We start from the raw sequence: 27,642 nt of genomic DNA on the forward strand, positions 1-27,642 counted from the left end.
CAAAAGGAAGGCGTCTGTGGCAAAACAAACAAAACATTGCTCTTGCTGGAGTGCACCCACAGAGGCCTGACATGGGAGATAGGCTGCGTTTTTTTCTGGTAAAGAACAAAAAGCTTAGAATATTCACAGAAAGTTTGTTGATAAGAAAACAAAGGAAGAGTGGATATTATCTGCCTCCTTAAAACTCCAGCTGAGATAATGCAGGAGTCTTCAGCCCTGCGCTTTGTTTCTTTCTCTCACTTTGATGCACATAAGAGCCAAACTCTGTTCACCGTGAGCCCATAATAGAAAGCATGGTAATGTTGCTCCTGGCCAGTGTTTTCCTCTTTACAACACATAGTTTAGATTCTTCTGTGATGTTTTGCCATGTGTTTTAGGTTAAATCAGCAGGACCTGTCATTCTTAGATATTTTGTCAATGCAGTACTACAGTGTATATAGCTCCCAAAGTTTCCAAGGTAGATTCAAACAAACTTTCAGAATTTGTAGGTTTTTTGTAGTTCAGAGGAAACACTACTAAAGTCGGGGAAATGAGATAAAATATGTCTAGACACTCCCAACAGATACAGTGCATGTGACTTATCACCCTTGTGTAATAACATCATCTGCAATCTTGACTTCCCCCTGTTCAATTACTTCTGTTGCGTATTTAAATGTCTTTTATTCTTCCTGTGTCAGATTGGATTCAGTTCTCTTTCATTTACTAAGAACAGCTCTGTTATTGCCTGTTATTTAAACTAGAACTATAATGAATGCTGTCAAATCCCACACCCTGTTGAAGGCTCGCGGTTGTTTGTCTCAGCTGTTCTTCTGGGGCATGCATAAACTGTATATAGATGTGGACGTAGCAACTCCATACTGCCCTAGTCAATTGAAGCCAATCAAGGCTAGCAGTTATAGCTGCTAATTTGCAACCAACTTCCATGTTTGGAATTCCTAGTATGTTTTTCATTCCAACCAAAGCTGGTTGGAATGAAAAAGGGCAGGCGCTTGTTGGGACAAAGCATGTTAGCTGTTTATCAAGCCTGTTGCTATCAACCTAGCTGACCTTAGGGCAAGAGGGCACCTCACTGGTCTGTAATTATTGTTCACACGGATCAACAACGGTTTAAAACTTTTTAAGACCAGAATGACAAATCTCGTCCCAGCAGTTACAAAGGAAGGGAAAGTGTCTCACCTGTTGTCTTCAGTTGTTGAGCCAGGAGGAATAATTAATATTCAGACAGATCAGTCCTTTGTCTCAATAAAAGTAGAAATTGGAATCCCCAAATAAGCTGCATAACAGGCCAATCAGATGCTATGTATATCGGTTGTGCAAGGCATGTCCTAATGGTCCAGACTATGAGCAAAAAATCACATTGTCATCTCATTTCATACATTCTGTCTTTCTACTTTTTATTTTTTTACATGGATAACCCAATGTCAAATCACCATTTCTTCTGTGCACTCCTTACTCCTTTTTTCTTAGTTTCTTCTTCTTGTACAAATCTGTATATTTGCAGTGTACACTGGGTGTTCTGCTATTTTTGCTACTTCAGTTATTTTACAATATATGAGCTACTGTGTCCAAGCAATTTCTTTTGGGTCAATAAAGTTTGTCTAAGTCTAAATCAAACAAGGTAGAGTAGTGTCCTAAACTCACATCAGGGAGAAAAATGAATCTGGCAACTTTGTTGTTAATTTACTTGTTACAATAGAATATGTCTTTTTAAAAAGACCTATACTATATTAGTTAAAGAAATTATTTTTTTAACCTTTCAAAAATGTACTGTATGTAATGTAATTGTGTAAATATGTGTCCTGGGTGCAGAGAAAGTATATGGGGAGTTCCTGAGCTGGGAGATGGAAGAAGCGCTCTCTCACCTGCCTCTGAAGCCGGGACAATCTGTGACACTCGCAGTCAGCATCAAGGTCAAGCTAGACTTCTCAGGTCAGGAGAACCTACTGCAGGACCTCAATGATGGTGAGGACCACACATCACTTCAGGTTGACAACAAAACAGATTTTCACAAATTGCTAATACAACAGACAAATTGTTAGTTTTTTTTTTTTTTATCTTGTGTAAATATATTGGTGAGATGGAGTGTTGTTATTACTGTTCCTCTTCTTTAGATGGTCCTTTTTTCACAGTTTTATAGTGTGAGATCGCTGGGTCACTCCTTTCACTTGCTCCTTCACTTGTACAGCCTGATTTCTGCTCAAATTCTTAGTATTTCCTGTGATCTCTACACCCTGTCTTCTAGACCGTGTCTTTCCTCCAGTGACTCTATACTAGAATACATACTTATAATCAACAAACAGGTTTATTTCAGTTCAGACTGTACCCACATGAAATTGTTTATCTCTCTGACTGAGCCTTTCTCATGAGGTCATTTTGCCAATACAGCTTCACTATTTTAATTAACTCAGCTGTGACTGGAGCTCTGAATTGTGCTGATAACACACGACCCAGGCTGTAGTCATCATAGAACATTGTGGGAGGCAGTATTGGGTAAATACATTTGATGTTTGTCTAATTCTCTACTGTAATCGCACGCCACTGTTTTTCCACTTCTTTGCATAGAGTCTGATTGGCTTTGTTTTTTGTCTGGACTGTTGTGTGCTGGACGATTACCAAGTCCTGAAGTCTGTGCTAATTAAACGGTGAAATCTCTCATTATTTCCGACACTACTGACTCACTCAACATTTAATTACATTGCTTGGCTGCCAAATGAAGCACCTATACAATTTACATGTACATATACAAAAGTGGAAAACCTTTGTTCTACTCATCAGCCAGAATTTTCCAAAATTTTCCTCATTCAACCATGAACAGGTATATTTGATTGTTCAACTTCATTTATCTTTTTCTGTGGAATCAGTTGACATTTGACCAAATAAACATAAAAGCATCCATTCACCTGTCTATTCCCAGCTGATGCCAACGCTGCGGGCAGTGAATTACATAGTGGTTAGCCTCCAGGGCAGTTGTGTTTACACTTAAAATGAGTTGCTGTTTGATGCAGTGGCACTAAATCCTGAATAGATAAGCACTGGGCATACATTTAGCCTGGAGGTATTGCGTTGTTGCTCTCCTTTTGGCTGACCTATGTCTTTCTGCTTCTCAAGGGCAGTTTACAATACTGGCTCCACTCACTTACTGCTGTTCAGATTCTTAAAGTAGTTGTACTTGTTATAAAAGTCACTAAATAAAAACATTGGGGACATTTTACAGCTCCTGCCATCTAAAGATAGTTTGTGTATGTGTAGTTGGAGGTGAATATTGAAATCTTATTTTAGAGGAACCCTCTTCACAAGTTGTCCGCTTCCTCCAAAGTCAACACATGAATGACGGCTCACAGCTTGTGTAGTGTGAGCATGCAGTTGGTACATTAGCACTTTACATGACTGACTTTCATTTGAATTTAGTTAGTAATTAACAACTTTCTACTTTTGGACAAACACTGAAATGTGAGCTTGTTTTATGTAGTCACTGTGACACACCAATGTCCCCTGTGTTTGCTGAAGCAGAACGGACACATCAGACAAGGCCACAGGAAACCGCATTGATTGATCTGAAGAAGAGTCTGTGCCTTACTCGGAGTTCAGCTCAAGACACGGCACTATAACTCAGATCAGATGACTGTGATGTCATCACTCAGTGCTAATGGGCCCTGACTGAACAGCGGCGTTAGCGTGTTAAATGGTGTGAGCGTGCTACCTAATGACACTGCCCCCGCCTACATTAATGCGTTGCTTGTCTCTGAAGATAGTCTGGTGACTCCACTGTTATCTGCTGCAACTCAGGGCTCATCTGGAATTAGTCTTACAGTTGATGTCTGCAGACACAAAAAAAAAACATTATGCTAGCATCTACTAAGAATAAAAGCATATCACAACTGGTAGGATATGTCCAGCTTTGAGTGCTGTTTTATACAGTTCCCTTGTGCTTTTGCCTCATTTGACTCCAGACTGAGGTGAGACTGTTATTTCAATTGTGCAGATCTAAAATTATTTATTTAAAGTGGTAGTGTCCACACATTTTTCATAGGGGGACGTATATTTAAACAATGACTAAGCAGCACAGTCAATACCGTGAATCATTAAAAAATGTATTTAACATTTTCAGATTTTCAGGGGTTAACGCACCTTAATTCAGTCTTGGAGCCTTAATATCAGGTCTGTGTCACACCAAGATGTTACTTAATGAGGTTATAATGGTAGAGGACTAAAAATACGTAGTATGACCCTAACTGACTTCTGTACAGTTAGGGTTAGGGCCACCAGGAGGCCTGAGGGCCAAGAAAATTTGGCCTAAGGTCTTAGCTCAGACACCCTTGATTTAAAACATCTCTGAAATAAGTTGGCTACTTGATGCAGCTTTGAGGTGCACAGTCATGTTTATCCAATATTAAAAATGAAATGTCCTCAAAGGAAAAAAAAACAACAACCTTTTAGAAAAGATACAGCTAGTCCAATTTGATTCATATCCCACTTGCTTCGAATCCCCCTATGCCCAACATTTGTTTTTGCTGTTAAAACAAAGCAGCTGGTTTAATGGAGTCTCCAGATGGACTCAAATGGCTTCCAATAATGTCTCATCATTTGTTTGAATCTCTTTGAACAGATTTGTGCTCATTGAAAGCTCCATCTTTCTCTGTCTCTCCTCAGATAGATGAGTAATGAGGTTCATGCTGTCTCAGTGTAGCTGATTTGACAGAAAAAAATACAATGAACTTCTGTTATTTTTATTTCATTAAGTCTTCCCATTTAAAAGGTCATAGGTCACATTCAGTGCAGTTTGTAAAAAGGTTAATACAATTACATATGGACTAATACATATAGATGTGCGACAACAATAATTTTATATGTAGAAGCTGGCACAGGAACCGGATTGTGATGAAAATGCTGAGTGGAGTGGTTTCTCCTGAGGCCAGACTCCGGACTAGACCTGAACTGATGAAGATGCTGGGTGCTGGGTGGGCCTGGCTCAGAGCAATGCCAGGGCTAATCACACCAGCCATTACTCACACTGTGCTATGCCCCTGATACTGACTGCTTAGCCTAATGATGTGAATGTTTAGAATCTGTTTAGATCTGACCCGCTCATCTCCATGGAGTAGATTTTGGAATATTTCAGGCAAAGCAATAATCTATTTGGAGACAAGGAGTTGGCAGGCCCCATACTAAGAAAGTTACGTAGTGCGGCTTTAAGTTTTCAAATATTATAAATGCAAAGTACTGACTTCAAATTTGGTTCAGTTTGCCTATTAAAGCAGACTTATTATATAAAACTGAGTTTTTAAGCATGTTATAGTTATAGTCTTTCCTACCATGTCTACTCATCAAGTTGTATTTGGAGTGATTTATGCATGTTTCAGCAAATCACTCATTTTCAAGACGCTATTTTGCCAATCAACACCCGTTCACCACCACCAGCATACACTCCCTGCTCTCTACTTTCTTCGTTCTCCAATGTTACTTTCTTAATTGGTGATAGATTCAGCAGTGTTGCATGGTCAAAAAAAATCTGCTGCTTGTTGTTGGTGTAATATGCAGCTGTCCATAGGAGGGGCCAAATTGAAGGAGCAAGTTGAGTGGAAGAATGGTTACTGATGGTCAATTCAAAACTCAATCTGCAGACAGCTGACATTGCCTAGAACCAAATGTTAGAATTAGTGTCTCAGTATTTGGACAAATGCAATGACTAAATTTTTTCTCCTGCCAAGTAACAAAATGTAATGATTCCAATTTTCAAATAATGACAATAATGGAGATGAGTTGGATGGTCTTTCAGTGAAGTGCTCAGTGCTCACTAAAACAGTTCAGTGTCTGGTAATGTCCCCTTGTGTTGGGACAAATTGCAGGGCTCTTCAGTCAGCTGACGTCAGACTGGTACGATCCCTTTGACGTCAGGCTGTGGGCTCTGGGCGTCATTTTGGCTGCATTGTTTCAACGGGTTCAAATTGGCAACCCCCACAGTGATGCCCGACACAGCTACTGATACTGCAGCTGCTCCTACATCCCCACACTGCTGTCAAGGTCGGAAAAGTAAAAAATGCACTACTAGTAATTTTTGTCTGCTCCAAAATGCCTTCGGAATACTAAAGAGGATTTTTGCAATGAATCTTTAATTGTGAATGCTTGTGGTTCTTACAAATCCTTACAAAAACAGGTAGGATGAATGAATTGTGTAATCTTTGATTTTGGGCCTTCAGAGATTTAAAAAAAATGAATAAACTATTAATTTCTTAAAACCAAAGTGTGTAACTTTTGTTGAAAAAAAGAAAAAAAAAAAAGCATGTTTTATATTACACTGAAAAATGAATAAAACATGCATCGTTACTGTGAGCTGGCTTGCATCACCACAAAACTGACTCATATTTGGACTGGAGGAGGGCTTCCTCCTTGTTCCTTTGGTTATAATATTCCACAATATGGCATACAATGTATCTGTTGTCATGTAAAAGTTCCAAAGTATGGCATTAATTCNTGTGATGGTCCATGATATTATTGAGAGACTTTTGACGATACGATATCGTGATATTTTGGTTATTGTTACACCCCTGTTTCAAACACATGATTTTTAAAGCATAAAAGATTGGCGATAAATCCACTGGAAGTAGAGTCACTGTCGCGAATCTCCAGCTTCACCTCGATCCATGTGTTGTGTGGATGTAAACAGACACATGTGAGGAACTACTCTTGCCTTTTTACTTTCAAAGAACGCCTCAAACTGGAATAATAGCGGGGTTTTGTGGACTGGGTGTCAATGGATAATGTGGATGAGACGCTGCATTTTAAATTGACCATTTTATGAGACATTTCCAGATATTTTGCCATGGAAAATCATTCTGTTCCACAAACCTACAGCGGGGCACTTGTGGCTGTTGTCAAAATGGTTAAAATGGTCTGTTGTTCAAAAACTCAGACTTTCAGGTCAGGTCATACACATATGGTTAAATCCTATGTACATAAACGTCCTAAATCCTAAATTTGAAGAGATTACATTGGTCAAAATATTACCATTCAGTTCTCCGATCTCATGTTATCCCTGTTTTCACTTTCCACTTACAAATTACTTTTAGACCAATCTCTTTTGTCAGAATACAATATTTCCCCAGTCGCCTCCAGGAGGGTTGGAGTGGCCTTGGTTTACTGTTCATTCAGAACTCCTGTATTGTTTGGTTATTTTTCATGTTTTGGATTGTGTGTCTAAATTGTTGTTTGTACAGTGTCCTTGAGTGCCCAGAAAGGAACTTTTAATAAAAAGCATTATTATTCATATTATTATTATTATTAAAGGTGCATTGTGTAACTTTTCTGGTGAAGGGTCCGTTCAAATGCTTTTCTCCATGGGGATGTTATTACTTTGTCTGGAATTTTTCACAGTATGATATTTAACCTTTCTATCTCCATGGGGATCAAACCAGGCCAAGTTACAGGTCAGATCTGTGGAGAGGCGACCCAACTCACAGTCAGAATGCCTGTTTTTCTAGGTATTGTGTTTTGATCCTTATTTTGGAGGCTCAAATAAATATGAATCTTGTGAAACTGTAAATAATATACTCATATTTTTATCAGCTAAATACACAGAGTGAAGCATCTCACAGAAGAATGTGGGTGATCCTTGATGACATAATTTTGTCATTGGTCAATAGTGGTGCTGACCCTGCTCCCAAACACCGTCAGAGAAGGAGGCGTAGGACATGCAGGGTCGCTCGCTGGGTTCACCGCCGCAGGTGCTGACCCACCATGACCAGGCACTCCCCATAGTAAGTATTTGAGTCATTTTCGTTGCGGATGTAGTGTTCATCCACACTAATCTGACGGAAAACATCTCCAGAGACGGAACGATCTGGTGCCATAGCTCCCAGGAATTCATCTGAGTACGGATCTGTTCTGGCACTGTGTGGACCCCTGAAAACGCTGATACTCTGATGTAGGTCTATGCCAAAACGCTAAGAGGCCAGAATATATGTCCATTCATATATACGGTCTGTATGTACGACCTGCAAACGTATAATCTCTGAAAAGTTTAATATGAACCATCTCCAACTCCATTTGGTTCTAAGTTTCATTTCTGTAAAACAAAACAAATATGTACAAAGCTGTGTGGATAGGGAAGGCTTGCAGACACAAAAATGACATGTCTGGACACAAATCGTTTCCGTTGCGGTGATACAGTGATTGTTTCATTGTAAACGTAGCCTCAGCTTCTTAGTGCTGCACCAGCTCTGACAGGCTGTAGACAGTGACTGTGGACACCTGTGCTGTTCAGGTGCTACAGCTGCAGTGTTTGTCATTCAAAAAATAAAATAATAATAATAAAAAATGCAAAAATGTCTCTTGAGTTGTATGGTCTTCTGTGTCCTTTATTTGAATTAATTTAACTTACTTGATGGTATTTTATGAGATTATGGTTTTGCTTTTATTTGCTTTGACATTTTTTGTTTTGTTTCAGGACTAATACGATAAAATTTAGCAGTTATATCTTTTGTTGTCTTTTTTTGGTCTGTCTCTGAGCAGAACTTTGGAAACAGTTTTGTTTAGAAAATGTGCTATATAAAGTAGATTTGGAAGTGTATTACATCAGACAAATGCGAAATTATTCTAAATTATCTACAAAGAAAAATCAATTTTGTACTCTCACTTGGAAGTTTACAGTGTAAGTTTTTCAATTTTCATTTTTAATCTGCTCTAACTTATTCATTTACTGTACACCAACTATTTTATTTTACATTTTCTGGAGTTAACTGAAGGTAACTGTAGCCATCTGCTGTTTTTCACTTTTTCATATCAAATATTTATATATTTCACGAACTATAGTCTCAGTTGATTCTCTTGCAGATGTGTGGGGGATTTAAAGGTGTGTTCATGGAGACGTTATGTGTTTGCCTGAAATGTTCCACAGTATGGCATTAAGCTTATCTCCATAGAGACAAGCAGGCAGATCTGTGGTGAGGCAACCCTCTCTCAGCAAACAAGGTATTTATAATCCATAAATACATTAAAAACATGATTAAGATACATTTGATTAAATCCACAGTAATACAATTTCTGTTGAAACAAGCAGGTGGTCATTAGCCTGATCCATAAGCCAGTTTCACTTTGTGGAAACCATCTGACCTTGCAGCATTAGGACTTGTTCGCTCGACGGTAGGCGGGTACTTTTTTTATTTAACCAATTGCTGCTATTTGATTGTGACGTATGTAATGCGCTGGAACACTCAGTGGTGTCCAAGTAATTGAAGACACAGTAGCAAACAAAGCAGAGAGTGAGCATGTCTGTCAACGATCATTGTCGTTTCTGAGAGGTGAACTTGCAAATTAAAAGGTCCAGTAAAAAAATGTGATGTTTGTATCGTCTACATCCATCTCAATGCTTTGTTTACTGTTGTGCTGTACCACAAAAGGGACCCAGACAGGCGCTTGAGTTTGATGTCATGGCTTCACAGCTCTTCACTGTTTGGCCGGTGGACGGTCTACAACTTCTGAGGTTCTTGCAAACCGTCTAGTGTATTCTGATTCCTGATCTAGTCGCGAGAGAGAGATGAAATTGAGCGGAGGCACTAGGTGGCGCCAGCCTGGCTGGGTGGTCAGATCCTATACGTGAAAAGTCACACTCAAAAAAGTACTGAGCAATATGGTGAAAGAAAAATAACAGTATTTTAACTCAAATTGATCTATCTTGAAATAAAAACTAAATTTATATGGCTCTTAGTATTGATTTCATGAATATGCATACAGACACAAATAAAATAAATTAAATTTTTTTCCTTCACAGTCTGAAAAATAAACAAACAAACAAACAATTTCTCTAGACTAAACCACAGGCTTTGATTGCTTTTACTAATACTGGTATCAAATATCAGTACTGAAAAATCAGGTATTGGTTCGATAATATCTCTTCATTTGATGTCGTGGTTGGGCCTTTAATTTGATGTGACCATTTACATGCTGATTTTGACTAAACTAGCTCTAAACTAGATCTTAACCAGGACTAAATCAGGTCTAAACTAGCTCTAAACTAAGTCTGAACCAGGACTAAACAAGGAGGACTAAACCAGGACTAAACTAGGACTAAACCAGGTCTAAACTAGCTCTAAACTAGGTCTAAACCAGGACAAAACCAGGAGGACTAAACCAGGACTGAACCAGGACTAATCTTGGACTTGAGACCCCTTGAGAGCCCGTGGAGCAGGGTGTCCGCAAAGCTCGATTGTTTAGTCCTGTTTTAGTCCTGGTTCAGTCCTGGTCCCTCATGTCCCTCAGGTCTCTATAGGACAGACTGCAGATATCATGAGTCTATGCAGGTTGTTTTCACCATTACCAATAGCTCCGGTTTGACATTTAATTTGTAGCTATTTTATATTTGTTATTTTTTTATACCTCACGTCGGGAGAAGTGGGTGGACGGCGTATCCCCGCGTACCACGCCCACTACACCTCTGATAAAACGACCGTATATATCAAAGTCAATACATGAAAACAGCATTGAGAGTTAAAATCATTTTTCTTCACTTTTATACAAGTTTCCCAGGGCCTCTTATATTTTCTCATATTCCAGTCTGATGCAGAACTGGGTAAACAAGTCATAAGAATCCATTCAGGACCACATCAAATATCCTCGTGGTTCCTGTGGGGGGTGCTCTGGGAGTATGGGGTTCGGGGCCCTTTGCTAAGGGCTGTCTGGTCCCTGTATGACCGGAGCAGGAGCTGTGTTCACATTGCCGGCAGTAAGTCAGACCTGTTCCCGGTGCATGTTGGACTCCGCCAGGGCTGCCCTTTGTCACCGGTTCTGTTCATTGTGTTTATGGACAGAATTTCTAGGCGCAGTCAGGGGCCAGAGGGGGTCCGGTTTGGGGACCACAGGATTTCATCTCTGCTGTTTGCGGATGATGTTGTCCTGGTGGCTTCATCGAACCAGGACCTGCAATGTGCACTGGGGCGGTTTGCAGCCGAGTGTGAAGCGGCTGGGATGAAGATCAGCTCTTCTAAGTCTGAGGCCATGGTTCTCGACCGGAAAAAGGTGGCTTGCCCTCTCCGGGTGGGTGGGGAGTCTTTGCAAGTGGAGGAGTTCAAGTATCTCGGGGTCTTGTTCACGAGTGAGGGAAGGACGGAACGGGAGATTGACAGGCGGATCGGTGCTGCAGCTTCGGCAGTGATGCGGTCGCTGTATCGGACCGTTGTGGTGAAGAGGGAGCTGAGCCGAAAGGCGAAGCTCTCGATTTACCGGTCAGTCTTCGTTCCTACTCTCACCTATGGTCATGAGCTCTGGGTAGTGACCGAAAGGACGAGATCGCGGATACAAGCGCTTGAAATGGGTTTCCTCCGCAGGGTGGCTGGGCGCTCCCTTAGAGATAAGGTGAGGAGCTCAGTCACACGGGAGGAGCTCGGAGTAGAGCTGCTGCTCCTCCACGTCGAGAGGAGCCAGTTGAGGTGGCTCTGGCATCTCTTCCGGATGCCTCCTGGGCGCCTCCCTTGGGAGATGTTCTGGGCATGTCCCACGGGGAGGAGGCCCCGGGGAAGACCCAGGACACGCTGGAGGGACTATGTCTCTCGGCTGGCCTGGGAACGCCTCGGGGTCCCCCCGGAGGAGCTGGAGGACGTGTCTGGGGTGAAGGAAGTCTGGTAGTCCCTGCTTAGGCTGCTGCCCCCGCGACCCGGCCCCGGATAAGCGGACGAAAATGGATGGATGGATGGATGGATGACAATTAAATGGTTAAGTTTAGTTGTAGGATATACTAAAAGTCTTCAAACTTTCCCAGAATGCTCTACCACACAGTTAAGGCTCATCAGTTGAAGATGCCACCTCTTTGACTCCGTGCCATTTACTTTGGTATTCTTCGCCGTAAGCCTCATTACAGCTCTAAGAAAGAACTCCTGTGCAATTAATTCTATGTAACCTGTGCTGGGAGAGCTTTGAAGGGCATTTTTTGTCAGCCTTTGTTTTACACTCTCACATGGAAGATACAGTTATTGAAGCTGGGAGATAATATAGGTCTAATTAGCTTTTCTGATGGCGCTTTAAAGGAGAGACTTTATACATTCTGTTACATTTTTTATATCTCTAAATTTCACTTTTGGTATACTTTGGCTTACTTTAATAACACAACAGAAATAGTTAAAATCATTGTCCACAGCAAAAACTGACTCTGTCCTTTTGTAACTTGTAGCTGTGAGCAGATGAAATTAGTTCTATTTTCAGGCCATTGTTGGGGTTTGTTGTGGAGGCTGATAATTACTGGATATTGTCATCACCTCTCCTTGCACTGGAGTCATAGTCTCATGCTGCCTTTTGCTACCAACCAAAAGATAACTAGTGTTCTTACTGCTAATCATAACATAGCCAAGTCCTAAAGTGGCCCTTTAGTTTGGAGCTGACATTTTGACAAAGGCAGACAGCTAAAGAAAAACCAAGATGAGCTGTATATGCTGCTCATTTATCCTTAGTTTTTAGTCTAGATTATTATTTTTTTATCACGTTTTCATGGTTTTCTTACTCATCAGGACTATACAAAGAACTTTTCAGGGGTGTCAGTGTAAGTTCATTTAGATATTTTACACACTACACGCACAGTATAGAGAATAAAGTGAGACTTACCTGACCCAATATGAATTATTTAACTGAAGAACAATGCAAATGTTTCTTCTGATATACCGTAGTTCAATGACCTTTTTGCCATATACTCTAACACACGCAAGATCCCCTCTGTGTACAGCAGGAGTGATGGCTTCCACTGTTGCTTATCTGAACCCAAGACTGACTGTAGGTCCTCACCTGAGTGTACCTCATTCTCAGAATCCTAAGGTGGCTTCAGGCTCAAACTAGTGCAGAGGTAGCTTTTGAGACCAGGCCTTTCTCTGTAAGAAACTAATGAATAAAAGATGACACTCACAAAAGGAAGGCGTCTGTGGCAAAACAAACAAAACATTGCTCTTGCTGGAGTGCACCCACAGAGGCCTGACATGGGAGATAGGCTGCGTTTTTTCTGGTAAAGAACAAAAAGCTTAGAATATTCACAGAAAGTTTGTTGATAAGAAAACAAAGGAAGAGTGGATATTATCTGCCTCCTTAAAACTCCAGCTGAGATAATGCAGGAGTCTTCAGCCCTGCGCTTTGTTTCTTTCTCTCACTTTGATGCACATAAGAGCCAAACTCTGTTCACCGTGAGCCCATAATAGAAAGCATGGTAATGTTGCTCCTGGCCAGTGTTTTCCTCTTTACAACACATAGTTTAGATTCTTCTGTGATGTTTTGCCATGTGTTTTAGGTTAAATCAGCAGGACCTGTCATTCTTAGATATTTTGTCAATGCAGTACTACAGTGTATATAGCTCCCAAAGTTTCCAAGGTAGATTCAAACAAACTTTCAGAATTTGTAGGTTTTTTGTAGTTCAGAGGAAACACTACTAAAGTCGGGGAAATGAGATAAAATATGTCTAGACACTCCCAACAGATACAGTGCATGTGACTTATCACCCTTGTGTAATAACATCATCTGCAATCTTGACTTCCCCCTGTTCAATTACTTCTGTTGCGTATTTAAATGTCTTTTATTCTTCCTGTGTCAGATTGGATTCAGTTCTCTTTCATTTACTAAGAACAGCTCTGTTATTGCCTGTTATTTAAACTAGAACTATAATGAATGCTGTCAAATCCCACACCCTGTTGAAGGCTCGCGGTTGTTTGTCTCAGCTGTTCTTCTGGGGCATGCATAAACTGTATATAGATGTGGACGTAGCAACTCCATACTGCCCTAGTCAATTGAAGCCAATCAAGGCTAGCAGTTATAGCTGCTAATTTGCAACCAACTTCCATGTTTGGAATTCCTAGTATGTTTTTCATTCCAACCAAAGCTGGTTGGAATGAAAAAGGGCAGGCGCTTGTTGGGACAAAGCATGTTAGCTGTTTATCAAGCCTGTTGCTATCAACCTAGCTGACCTTAGGGCAAGAGGGCACCTCACTGGTCTGTAATTATTGTTCACACGGATCAACAACGGTTTAAAACTTTTTAAGACCAGAATGACAAATCTCGTCCCAGCAGTTACAAAGGAAGGGAAAGTGTCTCACCTGTTGTCTTCAGTTGTTGAGCCAGGAGGAATAATTAATATTCAGACAGATCAGTCCTTTGTCTCAATAAAAGTAGAAATTGGAATCCCCAAATAAGCTGCATAACAGGCCAATCAGATGCTATGTATATCGGTTGTGCAAGGCATGTCCTAATGGTCCAGACTATGAGCAAAAAATCACATTGTCATCTCATTTCATACATTCTGTCTTTCTACTTTTTATTTTTTTACATGGATAACCCAATGTCAAATCACCATTTCTTCTGTGCACTCCTTACTCCTTTTTTCTTAGTTTCTTCTTCTTGTACAAATCTGTATATTTGCAGTGTACACTGGGTGTTCTGCTATTTTTGCTACTTCAGTTATTTTACAATATATGAGCTACTGTGTCCAAGCAATTTCTTTTGGGTCAATAAAGTTTGTCTAAGTCTAAATCAAACAAGGTAGAGTAGTGTCCTAAACTCACATCAGGGAGAAAAATGAATCTGGCAACTTTGTTGTTAATTTACTTGTTACAATAGAATATGTCTTTTTAAAAAGACCTATACTATATTAGTTAAAGAAATTATTTTTTTAACCTTTCAAAAATGTACTGTATGTAATGTAATTGTGTAAATATGTGTCCTGGGTGCAGAGAAAGTATATGGGGAGTTCCTGAGCTGGGAGATGGAAGAAGCGCTCTCTCACCTGCCTCTGAAGCCGGGACAATCTGTGACACTCGCAGTCAGCATCAAGGTCAAGCTAGACTTCTCAGGTCAGGAGAACCTACTGCAGGACCTCAATGATGGTGAGGACCACACATCACTTCAGGTTGACAACAAAACAGATTTTCACAAATTGCTAATACAACAGACAAATTGTTAGTTTTTTTTTTTTTTATCTTGTGTAAATATATTGGTGAGATGGAGTGTTGTTATTACTGTTCCTCTTCTTTAGATGGTCCTTTTTTCACAGTTTTATAGTGTGAGATCGCTGGGTCACTCCTTTCACTTGCTCCTTCACTTGTACAGCCTGATTTCTGCTCAAATTCTTAGTATTTCCTGTGATCTCTACACCCTGTCTTCTAGACCGTGTCTTTCCTCCAGTGACTCTATACTAGAATACATACTTATAATCAACAAACAGGTTTATTTCAGTTCAGACTGTACCCACATGAAATTGTTTATCTCTCTGACTGAGCCTTTCTCATGAGGTCATTTTGCCAATACAGCTTCACTATTTTAATTAACTCAGCTGTGACTGGAGCTCTGAATTGTGCTGATAACACACGACCCAGGCTGTAGTCATCATAGAACATTGTGGGAGGCAGTATTGGGTAAATACATTTGATGTTTGTCTAATTCTCTACTGTAATCGCACGCCACTGTTTTTCCACTTCTTTGCATAGAGTCTGATTGGCTTTGTTTTTTGTCTGGACTGTTGTGTGCTGGACGATTACCAAGTCCTGAAGTCTGTGCTAATTAAACGGTGAAATCTCTCATTATTTCCGACACTACTGACTCACTCAACATTTAATTACATTGCTTGGCTGCCAAATGAAGCACCTATACAATTTACATGTACATATACAAAAGTGGAAAACCTTTGTTCTACTCATCAGCCAGAATTTTCCAAAATTTTCCTCATTCAACCATGAACAGGTATATTTGATTGTTCAACTTCATTTATCTTTTTCTGTGGAATCAGTTGACATTTGACCAAATAAACATAAAAGCATCCATTCACCTGTCTATTCCCAGCTGATGCCAACGCTGCGGGCAGTGAATTACATAGTGGTTAGCCTCCAGGGCAGTTGTGTTTACACTTAAAATGAGTTGCTGTTTGATGCAGTGGCACTAAATCCTGAATAGATAAGCACTGGGCATACATTTAGCCTGGAGGTATTGCGTTGTTGCTCTCCTTTTGGCTGACCTATGTCTTTCTGCTTCTCAAGGGCAGTTTACAATACTGGCTCCACTCACTTACTGCTGTTCAGATTCTTAAAGTAGTTGTACTTGTTATAAAAGTCACTAAATAAAAACATTGGGGACATTTTACAGCTCCTGCCATCTAAAGATAGTTTGTGTATGTGTAGTTGGAGGTGAATATTGAAATCTTATTTTAGAGGAACCCTCTTCACAAGTTGTCCGCTTCCTCCAAAGTCAACACATGAATGACGGCTCACAGCTTGTGTAGTGTGAGCATGCAGTTGGTACATTAGCACTTTACATGACTGACTTTCATTTGAATTTAGTTAGTAATTAACAACTTTCTACTTTTGGACAAACACTGAAATGTGAGCTTGTTTTATGTAGTCACTGTGACACACCAATGTCCCCTGTGTTTGCTGAAGCAGAACGGACACATCAGACAAGGCCACAGGAAACCGCATTGATTGATCTGAAGAAGAGTCTGTGCCTTACTCGGAGTTCAGCTCAAGACACGGCACTATAACTCAGATCAGATGACTGTGATGTCATCACTCAGTGCTAATGGGCCCTGACTGAACAGCGGCGTTAGCGTGTTAAATGGTGTGAGCGTGCTACCTAATGACACTGCCCCCGCCTACATTAATGCGTTGCTTGTCTCTGAAGATAGTCTGGTGACTCCACTGTTATCTGCTGCAACTCAGGGCTCATCTGGAATTAGTCTTACAGTTGATGTCTGCAGACACAAAAAAAACATTATGCTAGCATCTACTAAGAATAAAAGCATATCACAACTGGTAGGATATGTCCAGCTTTGAGTGCTGTTTTATACAGTTCCCTTGTGCTTTTGCCTCATTTGACTCCAGACTGAGGTGAGACTGTTATTTCAATTGTGCAGATCTAAAATTATTTATTTAAAGTGGTAGTGTCCACACATTTTTCATAGGGGGACGTATATTTAAACAATGACTAAGCAGCACAGTCAATACCGTGAATCATTAAAAAATGTATTTAACATTTTCAGATTTTCAGGGGTTAACGCACCTTAATTCAGTCTTGGAGCCTTAATATCAGGTCTGTGTCACACCAAGATGTTACTTAATGAGGTTATAATGGTAGAGGACTAAAAATACGTAGTATGACCCTAACTGACTTCTGTACAGTTAGGGTTAGGGCCACCAGGAGGCCTGAGGGCCAAGAAAATTTGGCCTAAGGTCTTAGCTCAGACACCCTTGATTTAAAACATCTCTGAAATAAGTTGGCTACTTGATGCAGCTTTGAGGTGCACAGTCATGTTTATCCAATATTAAAAATGAAATGTCCTCAAAGGAAAAAAAACAACAACCTTTTAGAAAAGATACAGCTAGTCCAATTTGATTCATATCCCACTTGCTTCGAATCCCCCTATGCCCAACATTTGTTTTTGCTGTTAAAACAAAGCAGCTGGTTTAATGGAGTCTCCAGATGGACTCAAATGGCTTCCAATAATGTCTCATCATTTGTTTGAATCTCTTTGAACAGATTTGTGCTCATTGAAAGCTCCATCTTTCTCTGTCTCTCCTCAGATAGATGAGTAATGAGGTTCATGCTGTCTCAGTGTAGCTGATTTGACAGAAAAAAATACAATGAACTTCTGTTATTTTTATTTCATTAAGTCTTCCCATTTAAAAGGTCATAGGTCACATTCAGTGCAGTTTGTAAAAAGGTTAATACAATTACATATGGACTAATACATATAGATGTGCGACAACAATAATTTTATATGTAGAAGCTGGCACAGGAACCGGATTGTGATGAAAATGCTGAGTGGAGTGGTTTCTCCTGAGGCCAGACTCCGGACTAGACCTGAACTGATGAAGATGCTGGGTGCTGGGTGGGCCTGGCTCAGAGCAATGCCAGGGCTAATCACACCAGCCATTACTCACACTGTGCTATGCCCCTGATACTGACTGCTTAGCCTAATGATGTGAATGTTTAGAATCTGTTTAGATCTGACCCGCTCATCTCCATGGAGTAGATTTTGGAATATTTCAGGCAAAGCAATAATCTATTTGGAGACAAGGAGTTGGCAGGCCCCATACTAAGAAAGTTACGTAGTGCGGCTTTAAGTTTTCAAATATTATAAATGCAAAGTACTGACTTCAAATTTGGTTCAGTTTGCCTATTAAAGCAGACTTATTATATAAAACTGAGTTTTTAAGCATGTTATAGTTATAGTCTTTCCTACCATGTCTACTCATCAAGTTGTATTTGGAGTGATTTATGCATGTTTCAGCAAATCACTCATTTTCAAGACGCTATTTTGCCAATCAACACCCGTTCACCACCACCAGCATACACTCCCTGCTCTCTACTTTCTTCGTTCTCCAATGTTACTTTCTTAATTGGTGATAGATTCAGCAGTGTTGCATGGTCAAAAAAAATCTGCTGCTTGTTGGTGTAATATGCAGCTGTCCATAGGAGGGGCCAAATTGAAGGAGCAAGTTGAGTGGAAGAATGGTTACTGATGGTCAATTCAAAACTCAATCTGCAGACAGCTGACATTGCCTAGAACCAAATGTTAGAATTAGTGTCTCAGTATTTGGACAAATGCAATGACTAAATTTTTCTCCTGCCAAGTAACAAAATGTAATGATTCCAATTTTCAAATAATGACAATAATGGAGATGAGTTGGATGGTCTTTCAGTGAAGTGCTCAGTGCTCACTAAAACAGTTCAGTGTCTGGTAATGTCCCCTTGTGTTGGGACAAATTGCAGGGCTCTTCAGTCAGCTGACGTCAGACTGGTACGATCCCTTTGACGTCAGGCTGTGGGCTCTGGGCGTCATTTTGGCTGCATTGTTTCAACGGGTTCAAATTGGCAACCCCCACAGTGATGCCCGACACAGCTACTGATACTGCAGCTGCTCCTACATCCCCACACTGCTGTCAAGGTCGGAAAAGTAAAAAATGCACTACTAGTAATTTTTGTCTGCTCCAAAATGCCTTCGGAATACTAAAGAGGATTTTTGCAATGAATCTTTAATTGTGAATGCTTGTGGTTCTTACAAATCCTTACAAAAACAGGTAGGATGAATGAATTGTGTAATCTTTGATTTTGGGCCTTCAGAGATTAAAAAAAAATGAATAAACTATTAATTTCTTAAAACCAAAGTGTGTAACTTTTGTTGAAAAAAAGAAAAAAAAAAAGCATGTTTTATATTACACTGAAAAATGAATAAAACATGCATCGTTACTGTGAGCTGGCTTGCATCACCACAAAACTGACTCATATTTGGACTGGAGGAGGGCTTCCTCCTTGTTCCTTTGGTTATAATATTCCACAATATGGCATACAATGTATCTGTTGTCATGTAAAAGTTCCAAAGTATGGCATTAATTCTAATTCTAATTCCATGAAATCATGCACCTTTCCACCTCCTGTTGGGCCAAGCTCAACACTTTTAACACTGAGCACTTGCTTCCCTTTGCTGAGTATGTGATACTTTGATTGTTTTCAGATGGAATCAGTGTGACAGGCCTGCCAATCTCCAGCCCTCTTCGCCAAGTGCTCAAACCTCGTCCCGAAAACAAATCGGTCAGCAGTGAGTCGGGCAAAGCGGAGTTCAACCACATAAAGGTACAGAAACACCTCTCCACATTTTATAAAGGCCTTAGAATCCACAATCCCTTTTATCTGTGGCCAGCCAAGTGTCTTTGACTTTTAAAAGTTTTCTTTAGTATTATTTGAACAAGAAGTGTAAGTGTGGTATTGCACCTGAAGCTTGCCCTTCAAAAAGTCCCACTATGACACCTTCATACTAAAAACTGAATAATGAAAACATTTTTAAAAACTTAAATTAATTGTGAGCAGTTCCTGGACCACACAGATTTCTATGTAGTGTTTTTTTGTGCTGAATTTAGAGATAATTTAATCCACATTGTCTTCTCTGTTTTTGTCTTCCTTTGAGTTAGGCCTTATCTACAACTAATGTAATAATAGTGTTATCCTATTTTAGACCTGGTTTAGGGCTATCATTTAGACCATGGGTGGGCAATTATTTTTTTCCATTGGGCCACATGAGAAACATAAAATACTGTGGAGGGCCAGGCCAAAATGCTTAACTCAAATCTGCATAATATTAATTGTATTTCTTCATAAAAAACAGTAAACAGCATTGTTTTGACAGGCTGGTAAGACTGGTAAGAGTTTATGTTATGACTCAGCAATGAATAAGTGAGGTTGCCTTACAAAAATGTCATTTGAAAAAACACCTCTAAAATAAAAGCAATGCAGCTTTAGTCCATGCATGAGTTACAATTATGAAATGTTTATTTTGTAATTCCAAATTATCTTAAACCTTGGTGATCAGTCAACCAAAGAGCCATATGTGGCTCGGAAGTTGTACAATGCGAAGGTCTGATTTCGAAATAGAATACTCCAGTTTTGTCACCTGGTTTAGATCTTTTGGTACTTGGTGTGAAAAGTTATAGAACCACTGCTCTCTTACCAATTTTTTATTTGAATAATTGTGTTATATTACATTTTTTAATAACTGTAAAAGAATGTAAAAGAATTGTGCCATGTAAATCCAAATCTACTCTATTAATATAGCACAATATACTAGGCCTAAAAACATTAAAGCTCTTAAAATCAATTCAAATAAAAAACACAGAACCATAAAACTGCAATAAATAAATAAACAACAACAACAAAAAAGACAAAACAATAAAAGAAGGTACTTAACTTAAAACACTCCACTGTGGTAACTGTTAGGACATTTGTTAGTACAAATGTTTGTGGATAGAACACAGTACAGTCACTGACAAAAGTCTTGTCACTTATCCATTTTGTAGAAACAAAAGCTTATAACCTGACTTTAAATTAATCGATTGGTTTTAGAAATGTCTCATATGAAAGCTAAAACCCTCCCAAATTATGCTCAATATACTAAAATAAATTTGCTTCACTGAAGAAAGATTGATCATTTAATGAACACAGAAAGGTCAGATTTTGGCAAGACAAAAGTCTTGTCGTCTTGTCATATGATGCTCCCAATCCTAGATTACAGCCTCACCTGTGATCAGATACTGATCAATCAACTAGTGGGTGTGTATAAAAAGAACCCCAGCACACCAGACCTTCACATCAACTGCAACTTGACCTCTGACAACATGCCTAAGATCCACCCTGAGACCAAAGCGTTAATTATCAAGAGGCTGAAGACCAGATCCACTCCTGAGGTGGCTGACACCTTCAATGTGTCTCAGCGTCAAGTACGAAGAATAAGAAAAAGATCTGAAATGACTGGAGATGTTTTTGACAAGCCCAGGTCCGGCAGACCCCGCAAGACAACTGCTCGGGAGGACCGTTTGTTGATTCGAAAATCCAAGGCCAGCCCCTTTTCCACTGCAGCAGAGCTCCACCAGGCCTGGTCACCTCAAGTCCCTGTGTCAACCAGAACAGTTTGTAGAATTCTGTCTCGAAATGGCCTCCATGGTCGAATCAGTGCACAGAAGCCAGCACTAAACAAAAGGCAATTAAAAAAACGTGTGGCATTTGCCAAGGCCCACAGCCTGCTAAAAGGATGGACACTGGAAAAGTGGCAGAAGGTAGATTTCTCAGATGGATCCTTGGTTGAATTACATCACTGCCGCCCCAAATATTGCAGGAGCCCTACTGGAGCCCGCATGGATCCAAGATTCACCCAGAAAACAGTTAAGTTTGGTGGTGGAAAAATCATGGTCTGGGGTTACATCCAGTATGGGGCTGTGCCAGACATTTGCAGGGTGGAAGGCAATATCAATAGCCTAAAATATCAAGAAGTATTAGCTACCTCTTACATTCTCAACCATAAAAGGGGTCAAATTTTGCAGCAGGATGGTGCTCCATCGCATACTTCTATCTCTACATCAAAGTTTCTCAAGGCGAAGAAGATCAAGGTGCTCCAGGACTGGCCAGCCCAGTCACCAGACATGAACATCATTGAGCATGTCTGGGGTAGAATGAAAGAGGAAGCATGGAAGCAAAACCAAAGAATCTTGATAAACTCTGGGAGGCATGTAAGATGCTTTCTTTGCTATTCCTGATGACTTCATCAACAAATTGTATGAATCATTGTTGAACCGCATAGATGCGTCCTTCAACTCATGGAAGTCATACAAGATATTAAATATGGATCTCACAGCACCACTACTTAATTCACTGACGTTATGCAACATATTTTTGTATTTGAAGTAAATTATTTGTTCAATTTTCTGTAGGCGACAAAACTTTTGTCTTGCCAAAATCTGACCTTTCTGTGTTCATTAAATGATCAATCTTTCTTCAGTGAAGCAAATTTATTTTAGTATATTGAGCATAATTTGGGAGGGTTTTAGCTTTCATATGAGACATTTCTAAAACCAATCGATTAATTTAAAGTCAGGTTATAAGCTTTTGTTTCTACAAAATGGATAAGTGACAAGACTTTTGTCAGGGACTGTATGTAGGAGATATACACCTGACCACCATGCTGTAGACTGGCACAGAAATGTATGGCTGTACTTTAGAGCTCTGTGTAAATTTTCATTAGCTCTCAGAGCTTCAGTACACATAAAGCACCCTTCTTGGCCCTGTGGGATTATTGCATAACTGTAGATTTCAAGGTTCTCTGGGGTTAGGCGTGGAATGAGACACATTGTTTAAGGCGAAACCAGCAATTTAATCAGTGGTTAGCCCTATTAGGATCTGAGCTTGACTGGCAGCTCTGATGTTCGCAGCTGGAGCATGGTTAAAGTGAAGCCAATTACATATGGAGCCTTTCCGAAGCCCACAGCCTGTTATAAGAATGTCCATGTCCAATCTCCTTTGATACTGTACATGTTGGCTTTATATTGAGCTCTGGTCAAAACATATGCCCCAGCACAGATAAGCCCACTATGCTTTTGGAAATGTTACACCTAGTTTCTGCTGTACTAATTTATGGCAACATAAGCAAGACATGTTCAAGCTCATTCACCATTTTTATGTGCACAAGCAATAGAATTAGTCACAAACAATACATTTGTTTATTACGTTTCTTTGGAACAAATGCATTTAGTAATATGTGTTATATAAACTTTTCTGGTAGTGATGATTCTTGTAACATCACTTGTAATTGTGTTACAAGTAGTGCATGAAAAACTGAGAGCCTTGGTTTGGTGTTATTTGACCTAGAGACTGGATGGACAGATGCACAGGAAATTGAAATGGTTGATGCCAGTTCAATGGCTGGCACTCAAACAGGTTCCTCCTGTGTGTGTCAATGGAGGCATTCATTTAAAACAGGATCTTTTCAGTCTACACTTAGGTATTGTGTTGTTTTTAGAACATTTGTGAAAACAAAGATGTCCTCCATTGTACATTTTTTTAAAAGGCTCAAGAATGATCATTCAAATTTTGATAAACTAGCCTACAAGCTGTTAATTTGTTATTCTCAAACTCGGTTCAGCGGTTTTTTGTTTGTCATAATTACTGCTATGCATGTTATTATGAACTGAAATTGTCTGTCTTCTCTAACTGACTACACAAAAATCTGTATTACCTTATTTGCGTTGGTATTACCACAGCAAAACGCCTATAATGTCTTTGCTATGAGCATGTTATCACCAGGCCTGTCCCTGTGGGCACCTGGCTCCTGCCTGTACCGATACAACTCTAATGAAGCAGGTGTCAGCTGGGACTCTGGGCTCACACTGTATTTCTTCAATGAGTGGTTGGTGAGTGATGTGTAATCAGTCCAGCTCTCAGCGTGCGCAGCTCTAACCTCATCTCTCTCTGTGTGAGGGCCTGGAACAGCCTTAACACTTTTTAGATTTGTTGCTTTTCCACATTATTTACACTATGAGAAGTCTGTAAATGTACCTGTGCTGGGGTATATGAAAGTTTCGTCAGCCCATCAGTGTAGTCTTATGTCTGTTCAATGTAGCTCTGAAAAATCTGTCCAGACTTTGATTGCAGTATGTTTTCCCCCAGCAGTGAAGTTTTATAGGGATTTGGTCTTCATTTGACAGGAGTTTTGGAGATCGATGAGTCACGTAATTTAACAGTGAGTATGAAAAAGGAATATCTAGTCATTTCACCTATGTTATTGTCCGTAAATCTCCAAGCGATAGGCTTATGTGCACTCCCAGTAGTCACTTGGCCCTCATGTGAACCTAAATCTCCACTACACAGATTTCATTGAGGCCATTTCATTTGAGGCTATGATGCTGAAATAGACAGGCATTGCCTATATGACCGGTGATTATCTTCAACCCAGCACATGTCTGGGGCACTGCAGTCTGCTCAGGTGCAATTTCCCTTCTCAGGCCACAGCGCAGTATGAAGGCTATTTACAGATTTCACTCAGACCTGTGTGTGCTTTGAGGAGAAGCTCTATATAAAGACTGGATAGGGGGTAGTCAGTAACTGATTTAGCTGTGGAAATAAGGTCCACAACAATAGTGTTTTTGGGTGTGTTTATATGGACTTGGCAATATTGCAAAAAATAATGGTGATTTATTTTCCTGATGTTGATCAATCACAAAATTCGATTCAATTATAATAATTATTTTTATTTAAAAACAAGAAAAAAATTACATGAAAATTAATATTGATTGCACAAACATAAACAAAACAGACTGCCATTTAACACAAAATTAGTCAAGTTTTTTTACTCCAGTATCTCAAACCACATACTTTTTTCTTAAAGCATGTGAAAAAAAATATTAGTTTAGGTCAACCACCTGCCCATATATGCACAAAGAATATATGCATAAAACATATCTGAACACTTCACTTCAAAGAAGTTAATGTAAAAATGTGGCTACATTGCGCCCTCATTCAATTTGTAGTAAATCAGGGCTATGGGTGAGTTTGTGCTAAACTCAGATTAGATCATTTGGGAGAAATTACGAAAATTGTCTCAAAAATATCAGCAGAGGTCATCAGCCATTGGCTGCTCTGGATTATAATCAATCATTATCGGCATCAGCCATGGAAAAATGCATATCGGTCGATTTCTATAGTAGTAATAGCAGTTGAGCATGATTGGGTCAGACTTTGAAAAGGCTGATGTCAGCACTGTGGCAAGAACCAACAGCGTGAAGTGAAGAGGAAGCTGTGTTGCAGGCATGAACTCACAGACAGGGGCCGGGAGGCAAGAGGAGGAGGGGGGACACTTCTCTGGGCTAATCGAATCCACTAGAGATGTAGGCTGAGTCGGCTGCCTGCCAGCTAGCTGCTATATATAGAAGGCTAGCCCTCACCATGGCAGTCAGGGTCCCTCTATAAATACTGATTTCAGACATGATACAGATATTTTTAACTGCCACAGCTGTCTACCCAAGTGTGAAAATCCAATTTATGGCCTAGAGACAATTCTCCCTGTTTTCAGCCATTCTCCTCCTTGATGCTGGTTTATATTACTCTTTTAGTACCTCCCAGTTTTCATAAAAACTACTAACTCTGTTACAGTGACAACTGTTGGAACTGCACCGTAAATTATATATTGTTTGAGTAGTATTGTTAGTCCACTGCAGATCGAAAAAAAAAAATATATATATATATTTGACATTGTAGATGGGAGCTTTTTAAATGGTATTAATTTAAATTATTGGATATAATCTGTTTTCCCCCATACTCAGAGACTAATCTAACTTGTTTTATTACCAAAGAAACATTTATGCTCCTTATGGTTGAGTCTAAGTCATAACATCATAATCAATGTGCTTGATATACTCTGTTTACTCCGGGAATCTGACGCTGGATGGAAATATTGATTGCTTGTACTTTTTGGAACTTAGTGTTGTTTCTGTAAGATTATATTTTATAGTAAACAAGTCAATGCCAGGTTAACATAAATAAGTTTATATGAGCAATATTAATTATAAGCAAAACCTTCTTATTGTTATGACCGAATCTGATGAATATGTCCCCTATAAAGGTGATAAAGGGTAATGTGTCTGAGTGCAGTAGGGCGGTCTGTTATCTGAGCTTTCAAAGTGTACAGGGGAAGGTCTGTGTTGTATTATTTAGCATGTGTATTTCTGCAGAGCTACATTTCAACAAACCTCTGACCTTCAGCTATTTTTCCAGCTCTTCCTTTCAAGATATTGACATATTGTGGCTTACACGTCTTTGGCTACACTACTGCTGAGGCAATACTAAACCATCATGTGAAATGTCTAAGGCATTTGACACATCATTGTGTATGGCAAATTTTATATGTCTACTGCATCATGTCATCTGATTCAACCTGTAATATATTACATTTTAATAAGACCATTGCATACATGGCGCCTGGAGCTATGTGATTGCTGTTCATATTTGTTGCCTTTATCATCTTAGTTTTAGGGGCATCTTTTGTCTGCCATAGTAGCTTTTGATGTTTTGGCTGTTTAACTGACTTTTATGGTAGTGGCCATATGAGCCCATATTTTATGTACACTCAGCTGGGGACTACATATTATAGTGTTGTAATTTTTCCTTTTATGCTGTTCACCTATAGACTGGATGTGGACTAATCAAAAAGTAATCAGAACTCAAAATCATAATCAGAGGGGTCCCTCCTCACAGACTTACTGATTCAGCAGAGTTTACACAGTCGTAGTTTGGGGTTGTTTGCCAACACTTTTATTCCTCCAAGCCGCTTAACCTCCAGGTGCTTCAATTACCTGTCGGACAAACACAGGCGTCTGATTGGGCTCAGGGCTGCAGCTGCACAGCACAGCTGTCTCGCTCTCTCCACCAGGACTGTTTATGCATACTTGCTTTATCCAAGTCTTCAGGTGTGGGAGCTGATCTGTGGAGCACGCTGATGAATAGAGGCAGAGCACTGAGGAAACGAGAATATGTCACATATAGGCAAATCCTGCTGCCTCCTGTGTCTCTGGATGATCCGGTCTCTGTGCTATCAAGCTCCCGCAGGAGGCCCAGGTACAGCTGGGACCAGCCCACCTGTAATTATGGCCCTCTGTCTTTTCTCACACAGGCCTGTCACTGCACACAAATATTACACTATCAAACGAGTTCATGCAGAAATTCAGAAAAATATTGAGGAACACAATTTGCAAGGCAAATTATTCCTTTTCATTTTATGCCTTGTGGTTAATAATTCCTATTGACTGCCAAGTATCAGAATCTCATCATATTGCACCAATATTGTTAGCTCAGAGGAGAATAGTTAATATTTGAGCACAGAAAAGCAGGACTGATTTCCTCTGAGAGGCCTGCTGTGTTCTGGTGTTGGCTGGATGTCCGCATGACTCCATGGTGGATTGAGCTGTGTGTGCTCTCACAGTTAAAGACACAATGTCCTGTGCATGTCATTTGTGCTTTTGATTTGAGCACTTTTTGTCTCCTGATGATCTGTCCTGTCCTGCCTCTCCTTCTGATACAGAGCTGTGGGCCGGCTGCCTCTCTATGATGGTCAAATGATCTGCTCCATTTGCAGCCTCACCCCGAGGAAAGCCCACTTTGTATGCTTCTAATTACTGTTCATGTAAAATGCACCACTCTGTCTGAGCTCTCAGGCAGATTTTTATGAGCTGTGGCCAGATGGGCAGATTCCCATTCGGAGAGTTTGCCTCCAAGCAGCCAAAACTTCACTATTACTTTTGCACATTGTCACTATTCAAAAACACTATGTTTGTCATGTCCAATAAATAAGCTGACTGAACAATGAATGTGTTTGTGACCAAT

General features: G+C 39.9%; 1 protein-coding gene across 1 annotated transcript in view; it reads left to right on the top strand.

Moving 5' to 3' along the window:
* The window catches only part of trappc9 (trafficking protein particle complex subunit 9), a 151,086-nt gene that overhangs the window by 24,845 nt on the left and 98,599 nt on the right, over positions 1 to 27,642 (top strand). The window contains exons 16-17 of the mRNA XM_055157138.1: positions 1,810 to 1,962; positions 19,460 to 19,578. Coding sequence (XP_055013113.1) covers positions 1,810 to 1,962; positions 19,460 to 19,578 — 272 coding nt within the window. The remainder of the gene's footprint in view (positions 1 to 1,809; positions 1,963 to 19,459; positions 19,579 to 27,642) is intronic.

The sequence above is a fragment of the Boleophthalmus pectinirostris genome, unplaced genomic scaffold, assembly GCF_026225935.1.
Source record: "Boleophthalmus pectinirostris isolate CB_2022bp ecotype Guang Dong unplaced genomic scaffold, ASM2622593v1 HiC_scaffold_21, whole genome shotgun sequence".
NCBI lineage: Eukaryota > Metazoa > Chordata > Actinopteri > Gobiiformes > Gobiidae > Boleophthalmus > Boleophthalmus pectinirostris.